The sequence below is a fragment of the Eleginops maclovinus genome, chromosome 15, assembly GCF_036324505.1.
Source record: "Eleginops maclovinus isolate JMC-PN-2008 ecotype Puerto Natales chromosome 15, JC_Emac_rtc_rv5, whole genome shotgun sequence".
NCBI classification, from domain to species: domain Eukaryota; kingdom Metazoa; phylum Chordata; class Actinopteri; order Perciformes; family Eleginopidae; genus Eleginops; species Eleginops maclovinus.
The window spans coordinates 4186951-4208810 of record NC_086363.1 but is presented as its reverse complement, the minus strand read 5'-3'; the positions used below and the strand labels follow the sequence as shown (position 1 = coordinate 4208810).

At 42.5% G+C, this 21860-nt stretch overlaps 1 protein-coding gene across 1 annotated transcript in view; it reads right to left on the bottom strand.

Moving 5' to 3' along the window:
- LOC134877163 (nesprin-2) overlaps positions 1-21860 on the bottom strand; it is a 64241-nt gene that overhangs the window by 12626 nt on the left and 29755 nt on the right. The window contains 39 exon segments of the mRNA XM_063902572.1: positions 1060-1215; positions 2111-2233; positions 3986-4190; positions 4326-4550; positions 5172-5266; positions 5544-5691; positions 5929-6083; positions 6631-6744; positions 6881-7063; positions 8336-8525; positions 8664-8797; positions 9024-9188; positions 9628-9783; positions 9874-10029; positions 10398-10574; positions 10731-10880; positions 11472-11654; positions 12004-12136; positions 12939-13138; positions 13741-13872; positions 14010-14180; positions 14409-14594; positions 14971-15063; positions 15275-15469; positions 15604-15735; positions 15966-16052; positions 16192-16327; positions 16426-16526; positions 16691-17029; positions 17183-17260; positions 17768-17869; positions 18696-18791; positions 19032-19214; positions 19967-20089; positions 20410-20586; positions 20678-20815; positions 20947-21129; positions 21345-21476; positions 21563-21706. Coding sequence (XP_063758642.1) covers positions 1060-1215; positions 2111-2233; positions 3986-4190; positions 4326-4550; positions 5172-5266; positions 5544-5691; positions 5929-6083; positions 6631-6744; positions 6881-7063; positions 8336-8525; positions 8664-8797; positions 9024-9188; positions 9628-9783; positions 9874-10029; positions 10398-10574; positions 10731-10880; positions 11472-11654; positions 12004-12136; positions 12939-13138; positions 13741-13872; positions 14010-14180; positions 14409-14594; positions 14971-15063; positions 15275-15469; positions 15604-15735; positions 15966-16052; positions 16192-16327; positions 16426-16526; positions 16691-17029; positions 17183-17260; positions 17768-17869; positions 18696-18791; positions 19032-19214; positions 19967-20089; positions 20410-20586; positions 20678-20815; positions 20947-21129; positions 21345-21476; positions 21563-21706 — 5976 coding nt within the window.

The following is a 21860-nucleotide window of genomic DNA, read 5'->3' as shown; positions in this document are numbered from 1 at the left end:
AAAAGGGATGAATATCTTGTGTGTGATAAAACAACCAACTGAAATAAGTCTGTGCTTTCTTAAATAACCTGAGCAGTAGTTTCATTATCCAGCAACAAAGACGTTTAATATTATAAGACACAAATATGACCCAACCTACAGTATCGATAGCATGCATGTATGAGCTCAGGAACTGTTTAGTAACAAACATAAGAAGGATTTGATAGGAGGAGCAGCTTCCATACTCAAACAGATAATAAAGAGACTATAACATACAGAAGAAACATCAACAGAAACATGCTGCTGCTGAGAATCCCAGTAACGCCTGCCAACACAGGAGCAGGTGGGAGCGGCCGCTGTAACTGGGGACCCAATTAACACGGCAGCCAATTACCCTATAACCCAAATCACCCACCAAAAAATCTGAAGCATGTCATTATGGTTGGTTTGTAAAGAACAAAAGTCTGTTGTGTTTCAGCCTGGAGATTTAACTGTAGGAATTTGAGCCTGTGCACATACTGTAGAGCCTGAGAGTTAATATGATGGTTCTGGAAGCACTGAATCCAAGGCAGGAGCTAATTACATCCTGAAACACAGTCAAGTATTTCAAAACTTTGGACAAAGTGCAGGAAGAAGCTTAAAGAGCTCCATTTGGAATGCTATAAAGCAGCTAAAGCCAGAGCTTTCAAACAGCATGCATCTAACTCAAATAATAAGCTCAAGTTTTGTCACTTTTCTGAAGAAATGTTAAAAGAACAAACTAATTGGACCCGCATGTAGGCGAGTTGTTACAGGATAAGAGGAAACGATGTGGTAATTTTCCCTCCCACATGTTGCTCTTTTGTCAAACAAATGAGTGTGCAAGAGTGTGAGTGTGTGTGTGTGTGTGTGTTCAGACCCAGTGGTGCAGAGGCTTTGTGCTGCTGGTCAGCGCCAAGACACTGCTGGAAGCAACTTTTCCCTCCCTCGCTTCCTCTCTTCCCCTTCCTCTCCACCTGCACCATCTGCAGGCTCTCCCTTTCTCTACTTCAGCTCATGGCCTCTCTCTGTTTCTATATTTCTTTTTCCATCAGCTCTCACCTTGGTACACAGCTCTTCCCATTGGCCGTGGAGTTGCTCCAGCTGCTGCTCCAGCAGAGCCGAGTCACCGGCGGCAACGTACTGGGTCAGGTCCGTCTTCATGGTGGCCAGTTCTCTAAATCCACCGGTCAAACGCTGCAGAGAGAAGTCTGTCTCCTGCATAACACAAACACACAGCGACAGGCGGTCAGACAGCCATGCACAAGCTGCATGCTCACACACTTCTATAGCTCTTTCTGGCTCTGACCGTCCAGATTAAAGGGCTGTGCAGGGGACAGGGGGAGGGGAGAAGGGGTAGAAAGGGGGAGGGGAGTGAAAGCATGAGGGCATTAAATAAGGGAAAGGGGGGTAAACTCAGAGGCGCTGTGGTGGGATGTGGGGGGGAGCTACTAATGGGGGAACTTTGGCCAGTCTGCAGCTGACCGGTGCTGCTGATGCATGGAAGCAAACTTTATTCCATGCAGGCTGATCCATGAGTTCCAGCCTAATGACTCCAATATGGTTTGCAATTTCTATATTAAACCATGACAAGTTGATTTTTAGATTACAGCATGAACACTTCAGTGCCTCCTACCAAATGAAGCATGGATAGGAAACAATTTAGATATTAGATGACAATTCTTTTTTTATCTGAAAATGATCCCTTAATGGGTTCCGGCTCCGTTTCAGCAAAGGGTTTTCAGACAACAGGAGGAACTATAGGAACTCTGGCAGTTTTGTGCAAGACTTCTGTGTACAAAATGTTCTCCAGTAGTTGGTAAAAATCTATACAATCAAACATTATTCATCATTACATTTCTGACCTTGTTTTTGGATAATTCTAGTGCTCAACGCTTCAACTTAAAAGCTGCGATTTTGCGAAGAGAATCACAGCCACAGATCTCCATATCAGGGACAAAAGATCATTATCTGAGTCACTGTTCTCCTATTCAGGGCCCAGTAAAGGTCTTCCCTACAGTGTGGGTTACTGGTGTTGTGACCTATGTTATTATTCATCCAGTAGTTAGGAAAAGTAACACGTCAAGGTTCCACACGGCTGTGTTGTGATCACCTGAATGTGTGTCTGGGCCTCAGAGTCCGGCGCTCTCTCAGGCAGCGGCTGTTTCAGCGTCGTGTTCAGCTCATCCAGCTCAGACGTGATGCTCCTTACCCTGTCCTCACACTGAGACCACTTCTGAATAAACAGCAGAGCACAGGAAATATGTTTTTTGGATGTTAAATGAAACTTATAACTACTCTTTGATATTGACTTTCATTCCTCGGTTACAAATCATGTGTTTCTTTCAAATCATTGAAGTTATTTCGCCATAATATTTAAGGTCTTTCACCAGAAATGTTGAATTTGGATTACTCAGAGAGCTTTTTTCTTTTCAAGCTATGCTCTCTGCCCTCATCTTTCAAATACTTTTGTTTACCTTGTCTGTATAAATATAGAATTAGTCGAATAAAAACCTGTAAAGTTTAACCAGAAGATCTGGACCTGACGTGTTATGAAAAATCCTAAATGGTTTATATGAAGGAACTACATTTTGTTAATCACATCTTTAAAACATTCATCTCTGCAGAGGAAATCTACTTCTCTACTTGTCATATTAGGAGTACAACATGTTATGATTTTGCTTCTGGTGCCTTTGCCTTAAAGTGATGTGAAACAATAAGGTGTGCTTTCGAAAAATGGGTTTACAGAACGGTGCAAAGGGCAGAATCGCACAAAGCCTTCTCTGTTCCGTAAAATACATATTTCCACAAACATAAATCCTCCTGATGCTGAAAGAAAGCTTTGTGAAACCTAACTATTGACGTCAAAAGTTCAAAGGACCTACATTATACTGTTCAGGTAACACAAGTCCAAGGTATGGTCACAAGCTCAAAAAATCCACACTTTAATGGAGCAAAAAACCCAGCATCTTTGTAAACACTCAAATCTTTATGGAGTATTTTATGATGACAGTGAATGAAGTCAGTCGGTTGCATTAAAGCTTCTCGCTGTGATCTTTGACTTGTTGCTCGGAGGGATTTCCTTTCCCCCGGCAGGATCCTGTTTAGCTTAAAGGGGTTTACAAAACTTTCCCTGACCTTTCCTTTCCCTGGACTCCAAAACAATCAGACACTGTAGTCAACACAGCTCCGTGATCAGTCAGATCGGAGGCAGAACGGCCATCATTTCAAGCATCAACCAATCAGTGTTTCTGCCTGCTTGGTATAAATCACTTCATCTGCATAATCTTTCTCTGGACTGTGTTTGAGCAGAGCCGTGTACAGTGATGGAATGACAGGCACAGACACTGATGTGGATCATGGACCGATTTGAGCTTCTCTTTGATCCTTCTTAGCATGAGGTCGGTGCCAGGGCAACACACCAGGTTGCGTGTGTGTGTGTGTGTGGAGTAGGATCAGATCCTGGATATGGGTCATGTACTGTAAAGCTGAAATTCCCTTGTTAATTCTGTAACACATGCTCCATAGCTACAGAATACACAAAAATGTGGATTCTGCTTCCTGTTAAGGACGAGCTGACTGATCTAACTTTCCCTGCAGCATTAAAAAAGTATTTCTGAATACTGGTTTATGCTTGTTTGCCAGTCAGTTAAGATCATTCCTCGGACATTTAAGAAATCCTAACTGTCCTTAGGATGTAGGAGACTGAAGAGTTTATATTATATTGTTCCATGATTTAGTAAAATTCATAGACTAGACAATGATTATTTAATTTCAAGTCTTTTATTTTGAAACGCTAATATTTTAGGGGTTCTGATTGAGGTATCTGGAGTGCAATGTCTAAAAAATGAGTTTAGATTTCCCAGTTTGCGGGAACGATCAATAATAAAACATATTTTATTGTCAAACATTAAAATAACTTATGTAAAACTTAACCTAAAAGGAAAATTATAAGTAAAAGAGTGATGGTATTGAATGGAAATGTCACCTGGAGTGTTGTGTTGACCAGGCCTCCCCTCCTCTCCAGCAGTGTGGCGGTTCGATCCCAGGCATCCTGCAGGGTCTGCAGCTCCGCCTGCAGCCGGCTGTGACACTCAGTCTCTGTCGTGCTTTCACACAACCGTCTGCCAGCCTCCAGCGTCTGGGTGCACACGGTGGAGTGCAGACCCAGAGCGTCTTCACACACTTGGAAAGATGAGAAACCCAATGTTTAGCATCAAATTTGACTTTGAAACCTCATTGTCTCTTTCACAATGACAACATATGGTGTCTTGTGAGTTAATGTTACTCCACACACTCACTGGTATCCCTTCACCCTTACCTGGTGATCATCGGCGCAGCTTCGGAGCTGGTGCAGCGGACACACAGCGGGTCCAGCAGGCGGCAGTAACGGGTCAACGTCTCTCAGCAGCTTCCACATCAGTCTGGAGCCACGACGGTACACTCTCCACTCGCCCAGTTGCTCTTTTATAAAGGACCTGCGCTCTCCAGCCAGAGCCACGGACTTTACCCAGCTCTCCCTCAGAGAAGTCACCTGGGCCATGAGTTGAGAACTGAAGAAGCAACACGAGAGACAACACGTTGTTGTATTTGGGAAAACACAACCATTCAATAATTGGAATAATTCAGAGATCCATCAGAAGAAATGGACCTTAGGTTAAAGGTTCATTATAGAGGTTTCCATTAGCTTCAAATAAGCTCTTTCAATACCGCCTTGATTCTACAGTAGCTCAAAGAGGACAAACAAAATACTGGCTCTAGAGGTCCGGACATTATTTAACCGTAGTTTTCCGTCACCATTTGGATTGAGATGAGGAGACTAAGACTTTGACACTATCCTCCACCCGTTGTTCGAACCAAATCCCACACATCCTGCTTCTTTCATACGGAGTCCTTGTACACATAGAATAGGACAATAAAAAATGTGTTCGTCATAGTCCCTTCACAGGCAACTGCTAATCAACACAAAACCTGCAAAATTTAAAGTCTAAAGGAGCCTTTCAAGAGGTGGATAAGCCTCATTATAGTCCTGAAAGGAGGCACAGGTGAAGAAAAGAAGGGAAATTATGGAGAGGAAGGAGATGAGCCCTTACTGACCAGGCAGTGTTTTGCCTGGTATATGTTTAACAGATCTTGTTTAATATTAAACCCTCAAAGACTTTTCCGTTGAATACCTTTTCTCTCCCGTTTCTTTTTCCATGGACTTGACTGCATCACAGAGAAGAGCCTGCAGCAGCTGGTGTCCAATAATCATGTCAGTCTGAAGCCTCTGTGGGAAAGACAACAGGTGTGAAGTGAATTTGACTATTTATTAGACTACGTCAGACGATAAAGCAAAAGCTAAACATTATGTGAGAGCAATCAAGACAACTTTCAGCCTCAAAATAACATTCACTATTTAAAAAAGTTGCTACAAAGCTTTCTAATGTCCTGAAATAACCAAAGTAATATTTGAGACAGTTTGGGGCACTAGTCCCAGTTGCTCAGATACTAATCTAATCAATATCTCTGAAATGAAAGAAATGTAGAGCATCAGTGGATTGTACCTGATGAACAGCGAGCATTTCTTGGAGGCTGGAGAAACTTCGAAGTTGTTCAGACATTGATTCATCTTCAAGCTTCTTCCGGAGAGACGTCAGGTTCTCACACTTCTCCTGAAAGGCCTGGGAACGCTGAAGCTTGGCCTGCAGCTCTCTGGTGACAAAAAGGGAGAAATAAAATGACAATTAGCCTGGTCAGTCAAATGAGTCATTACAGCCTTTTACAAATTTCAGCACAAGGCCAGAAATACTCAAATCACTTCAAGGGCTCCCACAAAGAAATATTGATAACAGATATTCTTTTCAGCAAAAATATTTTGTGAATCTTCAAACAGAAACAATATGAAACAACACAACTTGATTGGATTTCTTTCTGAGCTGAAATCCTCACCTGTTCCTGTCGGATGCATGAGTCATGCATTCAGCCCAGAGCCTGCAGAGCGTGTGCACTCTCTGCCTCTCCTGGTCGTTAAGGCTCACGTAACCACTCATCTCCCTGACGTCAACCAGCAATGGAAACATATCACTGAGCTCCAGGAGAACCAGCTGCACATCCGAGAAATGAAAAGAACAAAAGAGTATGTTCAATTCAAAGTGGGCACCTCCAGACAGAAGGAGAAAACTGCACACTAAGTTAAAACGTCAAATCAATGGATTTTTGCGACTCCTACTTTATAGTTAGCCATCTCCCAGGTGTTGTTTTCTGGTACAATTTAACTTTGGAGCCAGTTAGTGCTACAACTTGAGCTATGTATCTTTAAGCGTACATTTATTTGGCACTAATAAAATCCTGCCAAATTAGCGGTTAGCATTTCCTGTTTGCAATGAACCCATAAACAACACTAGATACTTTGATTCTAAAGAACAAACCTCAAAAACATGATGAGTTTGAGGCAAGTTCTAGAGTTATAAGGAGTGTCTCTTTCTGTGACATCTAAATGGATGTATAGGCATTGGAAGATCATTAGAGATAACAATGTTCTTGCTCAGTCACGCTGTCTGTATGTTAAGATTTGACTGAGTTGTGATGAATAATGCAGATGATGCCTTCCATCAGCTTTAGATTTAACTGATCGATTTGATTGGGGCCAACCTTCACAGAGTCTGTGTCTTCAAAGCTTGTCTTCAGTTTCTGTTGTGTGTTCTGTGTCTGCTTATCCACGGCCTCCAGGCGACTATGAAACAGTTCCCTTTGCTCCAAATCATCCTGAAAACAAGAGAGGGATGTGATACTGGTAATATTAAACTCATTTGTAAGTATCAACAGTTGGACCTTTGGTGATGTTGATGTCAGATTATAAATAGGTTTCAATATTAAACAATATTTCTGTCGTCTTCCTCACCTGAAGACATTTCTGTTTTCCTGACATCGCCTGGCTCAGCAGCACAACGTCACGTGACAACAGTCTGGTCTCTGATTGGATTAAATTTGCGGCCAGAGGTTCCAGCCGTCCAATCAGGGGCTCGGAAGCAGCAAGCACATCTACCATAGTGCTTTGCAAATCCTCAGCAGCATCCTGCAACTTCTGATGTTAAAGTGCGAGAAAAACTACCAGTTAGAAGAAAGGAGAGATTAAGATTTAAATCATATGTTTATTTACTGTCTTTTAATATAATTTGATAACTGTGCTAATCATTTTTACATGTTGTCATCATCTCTCATCTTGAAAAACATCATTGTAGAGCTTTTTCTCCTCTTTAAAAAAAAGAAACGTCCACAAATTGTTGAAATGCTTCAGCTTTGGGTAGTTTTGAAGTGGGGTAGAAAATGGAAACTCTAAAGCTTTTTTTTTTTCATGTACAAAACAACAGGTAGTGCAGTAGGTGGACGAAACAGGTAAACGTGCATGAGATCAGGCGGGCTAATAAGTGCATCTTGTCTGTTTCTGTCCAGTAATGGGGGGGAAAGCATTGACTGAAAATGTGAAGGTCAAACAGAGTGCAGGGTGAGTCCGTTTGACAGAAAAACGCACATCTGTACAAAAAACAAGTCCTTTTTTTTCTTCTAAATGACTTTTTACAACGTCGGAAAGACATTTCAATTCAACTATTTAAAGTTCTACACCTTTTAAAATATTTCTGAGCTCTTAATAATCGTTTAAGGGTTGCTTGAATACTTTGATCATCTTCATTTTGTTGTAAAATAATTGTTTAGCCAGATTCGCTTATTCCCTGCCAATTTACAGATGATTTAACGTTAGTAAACTAGTTTGAACATCTTAAGTAAGGCAATTTCGAACTGAAATATGTAAATATGTTCATTCAAATGATCAACGCTATACCTCGTTGTGATATCTTGTTGTAACAGTTACTCTATAATTGTATTTTTAATGCTTGTATTACTTTATGTGAATCTGTTTTTCACCCTCTCTGTTAGTGCTTTAAACCCCTGCATTTCCCCACAGAGATTGATAAAGATCCATCTTATCTTAATGCTAAGATTAAAGATTTCTGTTGCTTTATTTTGGTATATTGATGTGTTAATTCAAACAAAACAAAAGTATGTGAACAAACACACTGTATTTCAGAAGCCGTGATAAAAAATGTGCTTTAATTAGCCACATGTTTAGTGGTAAGCAGTAGATGCTTTACTCAGTATATACTGTCAAACAACACAAAGGGTTTGTATTGTTATATTCATCTAAAGAAATGATTGTCTGCAGATTCAGCTGACAAAAATAAACACCATTGATCAGGGCTTTAATGTTATTCACACGTGATGATATCCTGTAGCATTACACCAGGGATAAACAGCTGGATTTAGTTGCACACTTGCACTATACTGCACGTTCACTCACCTCCACTGAGTGAAGCGTGGCCTGAGTGTCCTGCTGAGGTGCAGATCTCCACAGCTCTTCCCACTGAAGCTGCAGGGTTTGCAGGTGAGCGGAGCAGCGATCTGAGAGGAGAGAGAGCTCCTGCCAGAGGGAGAGAGTCTCTGCAGTCTTCATGTGTTCATCCTCCAACTCCTGCTCCACGGCCCTCCACCTGAACACAATACACCAGAACTCGATCATGCTTATAAGGCTATACTTATCTGATTGGCCGCTGGTACATGATTATACAACAACAAAGCAACATTTAAGTTTGACCCACAGATACTGTATGTGTTTTGGAACCACTGACCGTTTCTGCTCCCCTCTCATTTGATCATCCAGCGCCTGTGTTGCTCCAGGGTGAAGAGCCTTCACAAGCATTTGATAGGATTTGTCCAGAGATACCCAAATCTCTTCTCCTTTCCCAGCCTTCTCCTGGAGTTGCTGTGAATGAAAGTCCACTTTTATTTAACAGGTACATTTATTTCTAGGGAGAAAGAAGAAGTGAAGTGACTGGTAGTGTGGGCTTTACGTCCACTTAACTGAACCTGTCAAAGCTCTCAGGTGAGGCTTTGTACTTCAAACAGTTACAACCAGCTGACAATTTCTCAGTTGTAAAGCTTTTATGGGAACATGTGTACAACATATGATGGTCAGTGCTTCTGCTCACCAGGAGGAAGTCCACGTGTCCTTCTGCCTGCTTCAGTGAGAAGAGAGGTTGATGATGCAGAGCACAGCGCACCCTGGTGGTCTGCAGAGAAACCTCCCTCAAATCGCTCCCAAAACAACTCCACTGGTTCACACTGCGCTGTACGGCCGGCTGCAGAGCCTCCATCTGCAGATAAACACAGAGGAAGACCAGGGTAATTAAAATATAAATATAAAAGAGGTAAGAATACTGGTATCCCCGGAAGATCATTGGCTCTGGTTCTTTAGCTGATATGCCAACAGCTATTGTGATAGCGTTTCTTATTTTGCTAAAATCACACAATAGGGAATCCACTTAAATATTAAGAGTTAGGTAGGGTTGGTGGTAATTCGTTTTAGTAAACCCCTTTCTGTTGTTGCATTGATGATTAAGTTTCGCTAAATTCATGAGGAACATTTTGCATATTTTCTGATTACTGACAGAAAACTGTGAGATGTGTCTTTTATTTAGATGATTTAGACTCTTTTTTCCTACTTTTGACTTAAAATGCATCTTAAATCTCTTGGTAAACATCTTTAAGTGCTTCCTTCTGGCACTCATTTGTCAATCTGTCTTTGCCCTGTACCTGTTGAGTGAGGTCTGAACTAGCTTGAAGAACACTGTCTGTCCGGTCAGAGAAGAAGATATCGCACGGGTGATCCTCCCCCTTTTCAACGTGAACTCGTGTAGCTTTCAACTCCTGCAAACGTGAAGCCACCTCCTTCACACTGCTCACGACAGTCTGGAAGAAAAACAGGAGCAGTCTGTTATCAGAGGACAGTATCAGGGCAGGCAGTTCAGACACACACCTGCTGTCATCCTGGGGCTTTACCTCCCACTTCAGCAGAGCCTCACGAGCCAGAGTTAGACTGGTGGGATGTTTCCACTGATTCAGCAGTTTTTCCTGCTGTTCTATCCAGCTCTGAAGAAGCTGCAGCCGCTTCTCTCTGTCTGCACAGGTGTGATGCATCTGCTCAGCTTCATCAATCTGAGGGGGAGCAAAGCCAGAGAGATTGATTCATGTGGAGAAATAAAAGTCATAAATGAAAGATTGCATTTCTTTTAAGTCAACTCGGAGTGCCAAAAGCTTTTTCTATTGTTGTTGAACTTTGGATTCTTTTGCTTCGTTGCTGGAAAAATACATCTTAGTCCAGATCTGAGCCCCATTTAAAAAAAAAATGAACTCTCTTTCAAAGCACTTCACACATAAATATAACATAATATCCGATCCCAAAAGTATAAAACAAATCCTAATCTGTTTTGTTCACAAGTGCTTTGCTATTCTTAGTTTTAATACATTTGATTTCCGGTTCTACAGCTTGTGGTGATTTGGATATTGATATCTGAAGGACAGACCTGGCTTTCCAGCTCTCTCTGAAGGAGCAGCCACTGCAGTCTCAGCGCGCCGAGTTTCTCTGCATGCATCGTACGCTCCGAGCGGAGATCACTGACGTCCACTCCCAGCACTGGAGGGCCAGACTGGCACAGGAAATCAAGAAGGAGCTGCCCGTTCACCAGGCCTGCCTTTAACTCCTGAGACAGAACATCAAACAGATTGAAATCAATACCAAAACCCATATAAATAATTAATTAAATGAGTAGATTGCCTTTTTTAAATATATATCTCGTCAAATAAAACTGTTCTTGAAAGCTGCACAGAGAAAACTGGGACAGAGGGGATATATTTACCCGGTAGCGTTGCAGGATTTTTGTGATCTGAGCAGCGTCTTCGGCCCTGGGGACGGTTTCTCTCTCGTGGTCCAGCTGAGCCTGCAGCTTCTTCAGCCACTCCTCCAGATCAGAGACAAGCTTCACCGGGGGCCACGCTGCCAGCAGCCGCTAAAACACCCCAGACAACAGAGAATATTTTACTTAACTACATAAATAATTGAACATTTTTAATCTAACTTATCCAGCAATGTATTTCCATTTAAATCTGACTTTCATGACTTCTGAATGATCGAACCCATCTGTTCTTCCTCTTCTAGGGGGGATTTCCAAAGTGTAAGACATTATATTTAACATTCTACAAGACACATTTGGCAGGACTGGTACTAAACTTATTGTGAAAATAAAATATCTTGTTCCATTCACTGGTGATAAATACAGGGGGGGAAAAGTCCTTCAACTCTTTTTTAAGTCCTCCCCAATTCCCTGTCCTCCGTTAACCCTAAAATGATTTAAACAGGCTTTACACTCCCCTTCACTCGAGGGGATTTCTCAACGCCTAATTATTTCTGAAATCCAACAGCACTTCAATGAAAATAGGGCCGATAAATTTAAGTGGAAAAAGTCATGTTTAAAGTTAATGGGACATTTGAGGCCACTGGAATAAAGTCATCATGACCAAGGCATCGTTTTTTTAATTATTCAACAGTAACCTTTAATCTCAGTGTTTCTGAAGTTGAAAACTCTTTTTTGTTCCTGTACCTGCTGCAGCCTTTCTTGTATCTTGGAGAGGTCGGAGGTCAGCTGGCTCCAGTTTCCCTCCAGCTGTGTGAGCTGGGCTCTCAGCCCGGGGCAGTCTGCCTCCCTCAGGTGGAGCAACTGAGTGGCTTCCCTGGACGCTGACGCCCTCTGCACCGACACGGCTTCCATCTCCATGGAGAAGTCCTGGGTGAACAGAAGAGTCAGAAAACAAATCTATCATGTGAGGATGAGGCATTTCAAACTGCAGGATGTGTTTCATTCAGCAACAACACATTTTTGTGGTTGTTTTTATTAAAAAAGACAGTAATATTTTATTTTATTTTGGCTTTGATGTCATTTTCTTGGTTCGATATTATAGACCTAAGCCCTTTTGTTAACATTGTGTAGTTTTTATACCACTTTCCCATGTTTCACCTGCAGTTTGATGCTGTTAAAGGGCTTCAAATCATCGAAAAGGACTGAAAAAATATGTTTTGCAAAGGTTGACCAGGGTTATTTTCTGTTTATGACAGAGTTATTGTGGAGGCCTTACCAGCAGCTTGATGAGATTGTTGTGAATACACTCCTGGTTCAGGTCCGAGGTGTCGGCCAGGTTTGACCAGGTCTTCTGGTGCTTGTTGGCACCGTGCAGCCATTCAGTGACCGAGGCAAAGTCAGTGTGGAATCTGAGGGGAGGATGAGAAAGACAGCTCACGACTGCTCCTTAACAAAGAGGGAATAAAGGACTTGGCATGCTTATTTAGATTGTAAAGTCAAGGATGTTTGTTAGATAAAGTTAATGATAATTCAACCCCCATGTCTGTTTTTCTGGTGGCACTTTTTTTGGAAGAAACAAAGACTAGATTCCAAGAAATGTCCCTAAAAAAGACCTAAAACCTAATCTAGGACTAGCCCCGATAAGGTTGTTATAAGCCTGAAGATAAGTACATATTGAATTTCATAGACAGATTTTCCTCTGATCCATTCGACCTTCAGCATGTCCCTTCTCAAAACAGGCCTTACTGCTGTAGACTTTTGCCCAAACACCTCCCATTAATACTTCCTGCCGCAAACCTTATCATTCCCTTAAGAGAAACAAAAAAGAACAGAGAAGGAATGAGTACGAAAAACATTATTGAGTTTCCAATTCGCACAGTAGGTCTCATTTATGTGAAAATATACTTAAGGACGAGACTGATCCTCATGAAATAAAAATAGAACGAAGCTCTGCCACATTGAAATCATTGTCTCATCTTACATACGGTTTCGAGGTCATACATACCATACAAATGTGGGTGTTTTATCGTCTCAGTACAGCTTCACATTGCAAACCCTAAACCTTTTATTGAGTATCTATCAAATAAAGTCACTGAAGTAGATGTTCCAGACAATAAAATGAGACAAACTGCTGAAACCTGCCTGCTGAGAACACTCTACTTGAGAGAAGCCAACAATGTGTCTTGTATTGAAGTTGGTATTTTCTCTCACCCGGCCCAGCTCTCCTGGATGTCTCTGCAGCGCCGGCTCTCCAGCTCCGTCCGCCTGTAAGCGTTCTGCCATCGCAGCTCCAGAGCGCCTCCTGCCTGACACACTGAGGCAGCAAACTGCGGCTTGGTCTGTAGCAGCTTCCCCTGATCCAGGATCAGCCCCAACACAGCTCTGCTCTCCTCAAGCTGGACCAGGGTTTGCTTTGAAGAAGAAGAAACAAGAGAGCTTAGGTTGAGTTTACATCAAACAACACGAGACACTCTGAGAAGTCAAGGACATCTGAAGAACCAGCATGGACTGACTGTGATGTTTAGAGGAGACAATGGTGTGTTAATGCAGCAGGAATTGTAAAAAGTAGACAGAAGGAATACAAAACAGTAGGGAAAAGTGCTGTGATACTATAGTTTAGCTTCATTTTATTATTTTGTTTTAATGAAAGTACCCAAGCTTTCCCAGTAAGCTTTAGAAGTATCAGTTCCTCAAAATCAAAAATTCAAGGCCTCGTTTAAAGCTGATAAATGCGCAATATAAACTCGTATATAGCTAAAGCAGAAAAAACTGTATCAACACAAAAGACTTAATAGCCACATGTTGAGTTTTGAATCAGTGTAACGATTGTTTTATCCCACCTGGAAAAGTTTCCTCCCTTGCCCTCACTCTGCTTCCTTGTCTCTTACCATTAAATTGAAACATACATGCACTAGTTCTGCCCTGTTCTCTACAGGCTGATTAAATCATGCAGGGAAATCAGAGAGAAATAAACTAAATACAATAGATCAGTGAGCAGAATGACAGGGTTTACCTGGCAGGCGTCTTGTCTCTGCTGTGCTACTGTCTCGTCGTCTCCCTCTGGTTCCCCACTGCTGATAAAAACTTCAAGATCATCCAGCAGCTCGCCAAGTCTGCGACAATTATCCTCCCAGCAGGTCCACTCCTGCAGCAGGTCCAAACAGAAACCCGCACCATAACTTTAACATTTGATGTGTGAGCACAAACACCAAACACATTAAATGAATGTGCATTTGTTTATGTATGAATTCATGTAGCACTCAGCAAGTGTTCACTACAGACCTGGAGCCTCCTCTGAGAAGCCACTTCCTGTTCCAGAGCCTGATGCTGCAAAGCTGTGGCTCTGACTACCAGCTGGGCCCGTTCATCCTCCTGACACCAGAGCGCTTCTGGCTCACGTTGGAAAAGATGCTGCACGAAAGTCAACTGCGACCTGAGGACTCTCAGGAGCTTCTGGATCACCAGGAGAGCAGATTAGTGACAGGAGGGAAGTGAATGCACATCTGATATAAAACACATTAAGAGGAGGGAAGCGACACAGAGTGTGACTCCGATGGTTGTGTAACGTCTAATTATGAGTTTTTCTACACTGTACAACTCTTTGAAAACCATAAAGGGTCTACACACTCTCTTGGGAAAGGGTCTGAGTTTTTAGAACTTTCTCAAAGCGCAGCGAGGTACCTTGTTTCTGCAGAGGAGCGCTTGAAGTTGGCCGCGGTTGTGAACCTGGCTCATCTGCCCTCCTGTTATGCATTCTTCGCCCAGTTCCAGGAGGCGAGTTATCCCCTGAAGCAAGGAGCGGGAAGCGTGCTGCAGCTTCACGTTTTCCCCCGGACTCTCCCTCAGATGTCGGCCCAGCACACACTGCTGAGAGATGCAGGAGAAGTAAGAAGAAATCCAGCTTTTGAAACACTGATGAGGCATCATCTTTACTTTGATACTATTCCGTCATAAGCACTGGTAAATTGCTGGTTTCTTTTTCTCTTTAGGGATAGTTAAACGCCGTTTTCGATTGGATACTCTGAGGTTACTGTTTTTTATTTTCCTAAAATAATGGCACACACTTCAGCTCATTAACGATTTAATTAAAATAGGTTTTTTCTCCACACTGTGACAGTTATGGCCTTTAACTACTTTCAAATTAGAATTTCTTGTAATGTAATATTTGTTTTATTCAAATGTTTGCTGGGGATGTCATACTGCTGTTCATGTACAAAGACAAATGGTCAAAAGCACTGGTTACCTCTAAACTTGGAGCATCCTTTATGCTGGGGAACATCTCACCCTGTCCCAGTTCAAACTCATCTAAAATACACAGCCGGTTGGAGGCGGGCTCCTAGGTGACAAAACATACTTTGTGTTATAGCCGTAAACAGAGGGGGAAGATCATTTACTTTTGAATATTGATTCAGAAATAAGTATAAGTAGTCATTCAACCACATAGTAACATTTCTGTGATTTAAAATGTAGTTATTATAACAGGAGTCGGTGAAACCTGATGCATTCCTGGACTAAAATGAACTCTGTGACTGATTTTTATTCCAAACCTGGTGCTGGTGTGCGTGTCCCGGGTGTTCACTGAGCTGGTGGTGTGATGAGGTGAAGAGCAGCTGGACCGTGTGCAGACCGTCCTGAAGGGAGGTCAGACAGCGCAGAGCTTCTGGTTCTTTCTTTAATGGTTTGTCCTCTGACTCCACTTTACCCAACAGCTCAGACAGAGTCTCCAGCTCGGTGGAAACACACTGGGAAAACAAACCAAAAAATAAGTAAAAATACACTATTTCTGCTCAACAAAGAAGAGGTAGCTAAATTAATCCAGTGCAGGTATGTATATCATACTGTGTGTGTGTGTTTTGGTAGAATTATGGTCTCTCACCTCCTGCTGTAGCAGCCTCAGTTGAGGGTCATCGTCAGCAGGAGTTAACAGAAGGTCGGTCAAAGCATCCAGACAGAGGAGGACCCTGCGTGCCGCCTCGTACAACTCCTCCCTTACACCTGGAGAGCTCACCTGGGGAATAACCAACACACAGAACATCTCTTTTAAGTATCCTCGTTAAGCCACACAATCCATTTAAGTTTATTATTGATCACTAACAAATCTTTTGGACTAGGGACAGACATATATGCTAAGATTAATCATCTGTTACTGTTGTGCTAGTACTACATTACATAGCCATAGCCTACATCTACCTTCAGCCCACATCTACATCCTGTAAGTCAGTCTAGTGGTGTACGTACTATTTCTCTCAGCATGGTGATGGACTCATGTGTCCGCTGGAGAACAGCAGAGGACGACCCTGTGGATATTATCTCCCTCTCTGAGTCCTAAACAAGAACAGGAGTAAATGAATGATGCATGGAGGAATAATATCAACGGATGATGTACGCATCCATATTGAAAGTCACTTTATAGAATTGTGAAAAATAAATCACAAACACTCAGCATATTTCTGTTCTCTGCTACCTTCTCGTGGGTCACCGTGTCCTCGGAGCTGATTTGATGCTCCTCTTTAACTTTTTTCAAAGTGGTCAGCTTCTGAGAGATCTGGGTATGAAGTGTCCTCCACCTCAGCTGCTCCATGGCCCCATCTGCTGCCAAGCTAGGGACCAAAGAGGACACACAGTACGCCTGACTCCATGGTCTCTTATCCGTTGCAAAAATCGTACTCATCTATTGGACTGTCACTTGGTCTTTTACCTGATCGGCTCCTCAGATGACTCCAGGGCTTGTTTGGGTTCTTCCGAACCACTATGACTGGTGCTGACTTCACTTTGCTGCTTTGACACATTAAGAGCATCCTGAGAATTGGAGAGAAACAAGGAAATGCATAAATCAGTGTTGATTCAAGACTAAACAATCAAACATTTTCAATCATTTAAAAAGCTGGGTGTCATTGATGGGTTGATATTATTTTACTTTGAATCATTTTTAAGAGCATCTCATTTATTTCTCAGACACTCACCAGATCTTGAGGAGGAGCCGTGGTCAAAGACAGATGTTTGTCTTCTTCCTGTACAGACTCATCAGATGCTCTCGTGGCAGTGAAGGGAGTTCTTGGTCTTGCAGGAATCAGTCTTGTGTCTCCCACTGCAGCTTCTGCCTGAATGGACTTTGCACGAGCAGGACTCAATGCTTTACCATCATCTGCTCTAGAATCTATTGTTATTGATTCAGTTGCACTAATTTGTGATCCAGAGTCTTTTATTTGAAGTCCAGGCTTCACAGATAACAGTCCAGCTCCAGCGACGTTTGAGCTCGGCTCCACTTCGGAGGAAAACTGAGCGACCAAACTCTCCACTGCCTGGAAGAGAATTAGGATTATTCAATATGTAAATGCCAATGAGTAGTCTCTGTGTCATCATTTCTCATCATGTTAAGCATTCAAAACAACTGTGCTAAATGTCCAAAGCGCCCATAAAACAAGTCCAACCTCTGAAACTAAAACATGCTTCACCTGAACGTCTGACTGTGGCTTCCTTTCAGCATTATCCTCAGTTTGCACATCTGAGAGGTGGAGTGTTTCCTCTGGGTCCTGACACATGAATCGTATTATTATACAAATGCAAATGGGTCCATTTACACACACACATACAGGCTATTGTTTGTGTTTGTATGTGTGTTTGTGTGTATGTGTGTGTGTGTGTGTGTGTGTGTGTGTGTGTGTGAGTGTGTGTGGTGTGTGCATGCGTGCGTGCATGAAAGGAAAGGTTTCTGAGGAGCAGCACGTTTCAAGCAGCTGCCTCTGACAGGGTTTTTAGGTAACAGGACAGCCTGCCTGACGAAGCACCATTTCCACATGCAGAAATAAACCGTGACCACAGAAAAGTGAAGCAATATTCATGTTAGAAATTATTGTGTGAATCAAAACAAAATGAATGGAGGAAAAATAGAAGGAGCCCGAGATGTTCAGTTTCATTCCAACACACTTTTTAGGATCTGTCAAATTCAGATCTTTGGGATAGTAAAGATAGTTTTCAAACTTGGGAATGAAGCTAAAAGTTGAGAAAGCATGCTCTCCTGAGCTGTATCTAAGGTTTACCTCTGGAATACTGCATGTTAGTGTGTCAGAGGACGACGAGTGACAACTCTCGTTTTCATCATCCTCCTCTTCCTCTGAATTAGACACCACAAACATCTCCTGCTTATAGATGTCAGGGTGGAGGAAATGATCAAGACTGTTATTTGTAGGAAGATGCACCAATGACTTCACATTCCTCTTAATGTCACCTCTCCTTGATGTGATGTTAGGATCAATATTGGGAAGAGATTCAGGATGCACACCATGTCTTCATTTCTACTGTATTAACCGCCACTCAGCTTTTCACTACATGTTGTAGGAGAGTACCAGTGGAGTAACTGCAGTGCTAAAACTACAGTATACCTGTTTAACAAGAAAAGGGCTTGATCAAAGGAGTCCAATGGAGGAATGCATGTTCATTTATGAACACATTAGTTTAAAAAGATTGAGAACAAATATAAAAAGTATTCTCTTCTTTCATAGAAACAACATTTTTTTAATTGTTATGTTCAGTTCTTTAGCCATCTTAATGTCTAAAGACATCCGAAAGATGACCGAACTGAGTCCAGATGATGGTTCTGTATGGCATGTCAAATACATATCTAGTTTGCCACTTATTTAGTTTGCATAGTTGGTCAATTAAAGAATTTTTCCCCAAAAAACAAACAGTAAAGGATTTTATTTGAGCCTGCCTTACAGCCTGGTAAAATACATGTTCCAATTCCAGATTACAAATGTTAATCATCAAGCCGGACTTCCTTTGAGGAATCATAAGGACGTGTTGCTTTAATTTGAATTCAAAGTGGTGCAAAATGTTAGCATAACATGATTAGAGAGGACCGGATTGGTTTGATTAGAAGATCATTCGGACACTTGATTTCAAAAGTCACACAAGTGTTCATGTTTTATCTGTTTGAAGATGAATTATAATGATTGTGATCAGCATTACCTGGAATAGACCTCTTTGGGAAAACCTGTATGGCATTTCTTCAGAGACTAAGGGGATGCCAAGATCGCTACAGGTTTCTTCCTCCTTGATCCGGTTCTATGTTAGAAAACGAGACATGGGTAAAAGAGCTGATGGAAAACACAAGGTAAATATTGAGTGTGTTTTGCACAGATACACACTGGTTTGAGTTCCCTGCTGTTCACAAAACATCCCTCCATTGCTTCATTTAATTGACAATATTTTCATTAATACCTTGTATCTAACCTATACTCTTCTACAGTTACGGATCAAATCACGTCTTTGACTATATAGAGTGATTCAGACTTCACGCTGTACCTCCAGCAGAGTGACTTGTTGCTGGGTGAGATGTTCGAGCTCCTCCAGCGGCTGCAGCAGATGACTGGCTCTGGAGAAAACCAGCAGGCTCCCCCCGGCTACCTGTGGGAAGGGAAGCTCTCCTTTGCATCTCTCCATCTCTTCCAACGTCCTCCGCATCGACTGCATGTTGGCCAGGATCACCTGGATGTCCAAACAGGAAAGAAGAGGGTTAACGGCTTGCTCTGACGTTAGGGGTTGTATAAATGTACTATCTGGGTTTCATATACGAAGTACCGTAATTTCCGGACTATAAGCCACTGCTTTTTGCACAAGCTTTGAACCCTGCGGCTTATAGTCCGGTGTGGCTTTTCTATGGATTTTTCATGATTTTTGTGATATCGTAAGAGGTTTTGTTTTGGTTTGTTCCGCTGTTGTACGGCACTACTTTGCCTGGCGGAAGGGCATGTGATCAGACACACAGTCACGGGGGAAAAGAGTGGTATGTTGGTCACATGTCCGTCCGCCAGGCAAAGTAGTGCCGTACGAATTAGCGTGAAAAAGAGACTACATTAGCAAGAGCAAGACGAGTACACTAATTTCCGGACTATAAGCCGCTACTTTTTGCACAAGCTTTGAACCCTGCGGCTTATAGTCCGGTGTGGGTAATGTATGAACAAAACAGGATTTTCCCCTAATTTTAGCTTGTGCGGCTAATATTCAGGTGCGCCTTGTAGTCCGGAAAATACGGTACTCATCTTGTATTCAAAAGTTCCCCTTTTCTTAAAAATACAGGTGTTATAGAATATCTTTGCTAGATTCCTTCCTTAATTGTACATGGATCCCAGCTAAGTTGCTTCACTGTTTCTCATAACAACTTACTTGGGAGTGTCCTATGAATCAAGACCAACATCTTGATTTAGATATCTCTGGATGTATTCGGGGTATTGCCTCACCTGTCGGTTTTGTAGATGCTCCATCAGAGTTATGTCGGAGTTGTCCACAGAGGATAAAATTGCCTGGATCTTCGGGACGTTCTTCTCCATGGTCTTCAGCTCGGCTTCTATCGCCTCCACCTCCTGAAGATTGCCGGAATTATATAAGAAAACTCTGTGCATAAGTTTATCAAATGCTACACCTTAAGGCCTAGAAAACTGTCTTGTTGATAAAAGGCAAATCATTTTCAAAGTGCGCCTGATTACATTTCTCTTCCTCTTCTGTTTAATCAGCTTCATTTTAGATCTCAAGTCAAGCCACACTACAGTCTGTTAAGCTGCTCAAATGGAAGTAATCAATTACTTCTGATCCCTGAATGGGAGAAATGTAAATGTAGAAAAGGGCAAGCAGTTTCTCATTACCAGTGTTGGTCCCTGAAATCCCTCTCATTAAAAATATTGACCTTCGCAGTCTGCAGGAGCTGCTCCAGGACCCTGCACTGCATTTTGTGGACTAGTTGGTCATTCTTGTTCACCCTCTCCTCGTGGGAGCTGATGTCACACACAGGAGAGATCTCCTCCAGGACCGGCCTGAAGTCCTGCAGGGTGTGTCGGATCCTCTCAGAGTCTTCCAGCACCAGCTGCAGGATTTAAAATGATAGTCGTCACCAACAGGAAACATGTGAAAACGCCTGGTGAAAATGATCAGAGGTTAGGTTTGCTATGCCTGACCTGCAGGGAGTTCGCATGGTTCTGGAGGCCTCTGGCTGTAGTGAAGGAATAGGGAGAAGTGAGCCATGACTGGGCCTCGTCTAACCAGCAGGTGGCGCTGTACATAATGTCTTCAAACTCCTGCAGGCAGGCCGGGATCTGACGGAGTACAGAAAAGATAAGGAAGCACAATGGAAGCATGTTAACTGCTTAATAAGTCATGATTCCTGTTGCTTTGCTGTTTGTGACTTCACATCTTTTTCTTTAATATATTACACAGTGTGGCTGACCTTGTTGAGGAAGGCGGTGCGCTGCTCGGCCCTCTGGGCTGTGTCTTGGTACAGCTGTAGCGGTTGTGTGAGTTGGTCAAACAGCAGGTGGGTTTGATCCGGATGCTCCTCCGCAAGATCCTGCACCTCGCTCTCCAGCAGCATCAGGCGGCTGTGCCAGGCGTCCAGCTCATCCCAAGCATGCTGCGTGACAAACAGTGTAAAGAATTTGAGGGCTTTGAAGAGAGCATGTAATCGCTGTGATCGACTTGTTCCTTTTGTCTTTATTATTTGGTTACGTTATGTTGAGCTGTCGTTTTTTGTGGACCAGTTGGTCCAGATTCTTCCTCTGTGAAGAATCTGGACACATTTTTAAACTCTTCACTTTAATAAAAGCAGGTTTATGAACAGTAACTTGCCTTGAGCACATTTTGAGCTTCATTGACTGTTGGACTCTTTTGCTCCAGTAAGACTTTCACTTTCTCCAGACCAGATCCCAACTCTGCTGCGTCTCTAGCCAGCTTACGGACTGGGTCGCTTGTTTCCATGAGCTGTGGATGCCCAGGCACATATTTCAGTTTTTATACGAAACAGCTCATGGGACATTTATATTGAATGAATTCCTGGAGCAATTTACCTTCTCCTCTTCTATTTGTATCGACAGCTGAACTTCTTGTAACCGTCTGCTGATGTCAGCCGGTATCTCAGCGTACCGGCTCTGCACGGCGGCGGTGATAGACTGGAGTTTGGTTTTCTGAGAGGACAAATCTTCTCTGAGTTCCTGTCAGAGTTGAAATGCAAGAGAATACAATTCAGAAGGACAGGAAATATAAAACAGAGAGAAAGGTAGGGTGAAAAGTTAAGCTTCCCTCCAAATTGGTTTAACTAATTTTCTACTCAAAGATTGAAGGACAGCTTAAAGCAGCCCCTAACAT